This window comes from Pollicipes pollicipes, unplaced genomic scaffold, assembly GCF_011947565.3.
Source record: "Pollicipes pollicipes isolate AB1234 unplaced genomic scaffold, Ppol_2.1 Scaffold_3444;HRSCAF=4051_pilon_pilon_pilon, whole genome shotgun sequence".
NCBI lineage: Eukaryota > Metazoa > Arthropoda > Thecostraca > Pollicipedomorpha > Pollicipedidae > Pollicipes > Pollicipes pollicipes.
Window position 1 is genome coordinate 24,280 of NW_023596295.1, and position 5,422 is coordinate 29,701.

The 5,422-nt window shown below is 58.5% G+C and overlaps 1 protein-coding gene across 1 annotated transcript; it reads left to right on the top strand.

The window, feature by feature from the left end:
- Positions 1-2,607: 2,607 nt before the first annotated feature.
- LOC119091199 (uncharacterized) lies at positions 2,608-5,305 on the top strand (the record flags this gene model as incomplete). Its single annotated transcript, XM_037213850.1, has 3 exons — positions 2,608-2,890; positions 3,228-4,446; positions 4,489-5,305. Coding segments are annotated over exons 1-3 (2,319 nt in total), but the record flags the coding sequence as incomplete, so codon positions are not given.
- Positions 5,306-5,422: the final 117 nt, after the last annotated feature.

The following is a 5,422-nucleotide window of genomic DNA, read 5'->3' on the forward strand; positions in this document are numbered from 1 at the left end:
TTCAATATCTTCAGTTGAGGGGCCCTTAAACATAACGTAACGCTCCGAGCGGGCGCAACATTATGTCGCGATGACAAGAGCTATGCATCACGCCATTTTCCTTTTAAGCTTTTTTCCAGACATCTTTTGCGACAGAACTTAAGGACCCTGTTTATGTGACTTGAAAACGTCTTTTCGGCGTCCCCTCCAGACGTCTGAGACGTCCTTTGGAGAATACCAAAGACGTATCTTCGGGTGATTAGAATGTACATGGATGCATTATGGACGTGATTTTGGGACGTCCTTTAGGAGCATTTACGGTGATGATATTTACAGCAAGCCCTAGTGCAATAAACCAGGCTGGTTTTAACCTTGGTCTGACCTTCATACCTGGGCTATAATATATATATATATATATATATATATATATATATATATATATATATATATCTATCTATCTATCTATCTATCTATCTATCTATATAGATATACATAATATATATCCAAAATCAGTACAACTCGCTCATTCAATTTTTGTATAGCCTAATAAAGCACCTTAGAGATGCGTGCCTCCCTCTAACACTTCATTGTTGCATCAGATTGAACGAGTCCTTAGAAATTGGCTTCGCTGAAGCCATGACCTGACTTTGACCAGCCATAGGTCAGCAACCTTACAAAATACATATAAATTATGACACCAAACGATCCGATATTTCATAGCCTACACTCATGCAAAATTTGGCACGGCTACGCCGCACCGCTCAGCAGTCATTACGGAAAAACCTTCGGGGCAGGTCGATTTGACACCCGCCCGAGCGCGTGTTAAGAAGTCCTTTGCCTACCAGGACGTATCTTCAGGTGATTGAAAGGTATATAATTGACTTGTTTACGCAATTTCGGGATGCCTTTCAAGAATATTTGCGATGATGCCAGCATATTTCTGATGGGCGTGACTTTAAGTTGATACGAGGAAATGGCCAAAATACAATGCCTCGAGGCAGTCCTTTTTGCTACCAGAGATGCCAGACCATAAGGACCACAACAGTAAAGACGTTGGCATTTATCAGTAGCCATTAACGCAACGTGCCGCTAATGCAGTAGAGAATTTCAGCATCAAGGCTCATGCCGTGTTAATGCACTGTGAGCCCGGCTCTAATGTTCACAGCGTGTTGAACAGGAGAGCTGAGACCTGAGAGGCTCAGGTCTAAAGGGCAGCACCAGGTGATCTTCAAGATGGGTAAGTATCCCATGGTGCAACACCTTTTCCCTTGTTTTCTGATATCTGTATCTGTGAACGGTGTGTCAACAAGTCCAAATTGATGCATGACGTCAATGGTCTCCCCAAGGCCAGCACAAGACCTTGAACTGAACCCAACAAATGTGGAGATGAACACTCGGGATAAAACAGTGACTTTCTGAGAGCAATGCAGTTTCAAGGATCGTGGGATAATCCATTGCCACCACCCATGAATCCACGGCGCATATATACACAAACACGCCTTGAGGCGGTGATTCCGACACCCCCAGACGACAGACCGGCCTGTGATAACTACGTTTGACACTGCCTAGCCCACTTCCAGTTTTTAAGGAAATCCAAGCCCTGGCGACCGTTCCCAGTCTATTGATTACTGATAAAAACCTATGTAATATGGTTCTGAGCATGCGCGCCCGCAAGTCATGGCAACAACAGCCTCGACATTGCAGTCTCCATAGGCCGCGTGACGTCGGCCTGTGACTGACATTAAGCGATGGCCAATGCGAAAACGAAAAAGCGACGCATCTTGAGGAAGATGGCTGGGAACTAGGAAAATCGGCTTGCATGGGTAACGTGGTGCAAAAGTAAACTAAACGCAACCTTGATCTGAAAAGTGAGGGGGACATTTAAAGCTGCTGCCCCCCCCTTGACAAGTGTGTGTGTGTGTGTGTGGTGTTGTGTGTGTGTGTGTGTGTGTGTGTGTGTGTGTGCGTGCGTGCGTGCGTGCGTGCGTGCGTGCGTGCGTGCGTGCGTGCGTGCGTGCGTGCGTGCGTGCGTGCGTGCGTGCGTGCGTGCGTGCGTGCGTGCGTGCGTGCGTGCGTGCGGTGCGTGCGTGTGTGTGCGTGTGTGTGTGTGTGTGTGTGTGTGTGTGTGTGTGTGTGTGGTGGGGGGGGGGGGTCCCCTGTCCCTCCCTGTTTCTACACCAATGGCACTGCGTCATTTCTCTTTAATTCTAACCCTATCCATGTGTAGCGGTAGACCATGCCCCGGGACAGTGTATCAGTGAGAACAGTCACGGCTCGGGGCGGTGCGTGACCCCGTAGGCACGCCGACAGGGGTGCATCACGGTGGTGCCGGCCGGTCGCACGCAGATCATGTTGCGGGTTTGAGGCTTGGAAGGAGTATAAGAGATGCTGCTAGGGCACGTAGGGTGAGTCTCCCTGTCGGCGTTGCGTGCAGCAGTTACCGTTGTGTGTGGGGTGGTCCCGGCCGAGACTTCATGTGATCAACCGAATACAAGCCATTTCGGCCAGAATGCCCGAGACCCCGGCAGCGGCTGCAGGCGGTGTTGACGACGTCCATCACGGCTGATGGCGCAGCGACACCAGCGTCAGCCAGCGGGAGCGCCAGCGGGAGCAGGGCCGTCACGCGGGATGGAGGTGGGGCCGTTTGACGCCCGGCTCATCCCGGAGTACGATGGATCATCGGACGCCGTGGAGTGGTTCACGCGCGCAGCGGCGCTGTGCAGGCATCGCGGCGTGGACCTGACCGGCGTCCTGCCAGCACGGCTCACGGGCGGCGCCTTCGCTGCCTGGCTGCGGATGCCAGAGGCATCGCAGGACTCCGTGGATGCCGTGCGCGACGCGTTGTACGACGCGTTCACCATGGACCGTCTCGCGGCCTACGATGACTATGCGAGTCGCCGTCTGCAGCCTAGTGAGTCTGCGGATGTGCATCTTGCAGACCTGCGCCGGCTCGCCACCTTGTTCGGCGGAGTGCCTGACAGCGCATTCGTCTGCACATGCGTCTCCGGTCTGCCGGGCCAAGTCTGCAAGACAACCTGGGCCGGCGCCCGCGCTGAGGCGCTGGACCTAGCGAGCGTTCTCGCCCGGGCACGAGCCGTGCTCAGCGGTGAACGTGTCGCCGTGGCAGCGGCCGTGGCGCGTGCAGAGAGTCGCCTCCACGAGCCCCGCCAACGCGCTTGGCGAGACGTCCACTGCGACGCTGCTGGACGTGCGATGAGTCGGGCCACGTCGCCGTCGCCTGTCCACAGCGTCCGACGGGAAACGAGTCGGGGGACGCCGCGTCAGCGCGAGCGCCGTCTCCTCGCCATTAAGGGGCGCGCTTCCCATCACCCGGCTGGAGGTGAACGGGCGGATGGTCAGCGTGCTGGTGGACACGGGCTGCACGGACACGCTCGTGCACGCCGGCCACTGCGCACAATGGACACCGCGGATGGTGCAAATGGCCACGATTAACGGCCAAGAACTCAGGTGCTGCGGGACCGGCAGCATAGTGATCAATACCACGGACCGTCGAGTGACGCTCGAGGTCCTGGTAGTGCCGGGCCGACCGCTGTGTGTTGACGTCGTGCTCGGCATGAATGGCATCACTGCCCTGGGAGGCATCAGCGTGCGGACGCCGACAGACGTGCGGTTCTACGGGGCGGCAGCTGTGACCCAGCGAGGCCTAGAGGTGGATGCAGCCGACTTAACGGCGAGGTTTAGCGGCAAAAAGCAGGCGTGGACGGTTGCCTGGGAGTGGAAGGACGGCACGGGCCCAGAATGTCTACACAATGTGGTGGCCGAGTATCCTGTGCCCGCGGACGCGCGGCAGGCGTACGACGCGGAGATCGACGCATGGATCAGCAATGGCTGGCTGATGCCGTACGACAAACAGGTGGATGGACCACCGCGCGGTCTGGTGCCGCTGATGGCGGTGCGGCAGGCAAACCAGGATAAGGTGAGACCTGTCCTGGGCTATCGCGAGCTGAACAGCTTCGTGACGGCCCACACGGTGGACGCGGACGTATGCGCCGACCAGCCCCGAAAGTGGCGGCGACAAGGGACCCGCGTCACCGTGGTGGACCTGTGCAGGGCGCACCTGCAGCTGCGCCTGGAACGCCGACTGTGGCCCTACCGGACGGTCATGGTGCGAGGACAGCGCTACTGCCTGACACGACTGGGGTTTGGGCTCAACGTCGCCCCGCTCATCATAAAGGCTGTCTTTCGCGCAGTGCTGGCGGAGGACGCCGACATGCAGCGCGCCGTGCTCCCGTACGTGGACGGCCTGCTGGTCGACGAGAACATCATGAGCGCAGACCGCGTGGTGCGCCACTTTGCTCGCTTCGGCCTGGCCTACAAAGCGCCTGAGCGCGTAGCGGACGGCGCGCGCCTGCTCGGCCTACGCGTGCAGCTGGTGGAGAGGAAACTGCACTGGTCGCGCGACAATGGCGTCGCTGCACCACCGGAGGAGGTCACGCGGCGCGCTGTGTTCGCATGGTGCGGCCGGCTGGTGGCTCATCTGCCCGTCAGCGGCTGGCTTCGCCCTGCTGTCGCGTGGCTGAAGCTTAGGGTGAATGCTGTCATGCGCGGGTCGGACGACGCCACCACGGACGTGGCACTCCTCTCCCAGATCTCTCAGACCGCAGATCGACTGAAGACGAACGACCCGGCCCACGGCCCGTGGAGCCTGACGGGTGAAAAGGTCATCGTTTGGACGGACGCCAGCGCCATCGCTGCAGATGTGGTTATCGAGAGCCCAGACGACGGTGCGGTAGAGGATGCCTGCTGGCTGCGCCCTGAGACCACGATGTCAGCACACACCAACATGGCGGAGCTGGATGAGGCGGTGCGCGGGACCAACCTGGCCATCGCCTGGGGGATGCAGATCATCGACCTCCGCACTGACTCCGATGCGGTCCATCGGTGGATTGACGACGCGCTGAGTGGCCGCGCGTGTCTTCGCACCAAGGCGCATGGCGAAATGCTGATTCGACGGCGCATGGACGCCATCCGGCAGTTGGTGGATGAGCTGAGCCTGACGCTGGGCGGTTCGCGCTGGTGCGGGTCGGATGGAAACCGGGCGGATACCCTGACCCGCGTCCCAAAGGAATGGCTGCGCGGGACTCAGGTAGACGACGATGTGCCAGTTAGGATCCTGGCACGCACCGGGGGCGCAGGTGCCGTGGGACGTGGCAAGAGCATGCGCATTGGCTCCAGGGCGGCAGCTGCCGCCGTACATGATGGTGCTGACGCGGCGAAGGGCGGCGATAGCATGGACATCGAGGCGCGGATCATGGCTGCCCAAGAGAGTGCTGGCCATCCAGGAATCCGCCAGACACTGTACTTCGTGAGGCGCGACGTAGCGCGGGAAGCGTCGCGAGCCGCCGTGCGATCGGTTGTGGGTCGGTGCGATGTGTGCTGATCCATCGATGCAGCGCTAACGCAGTGGCGGCATGGCTCGCTG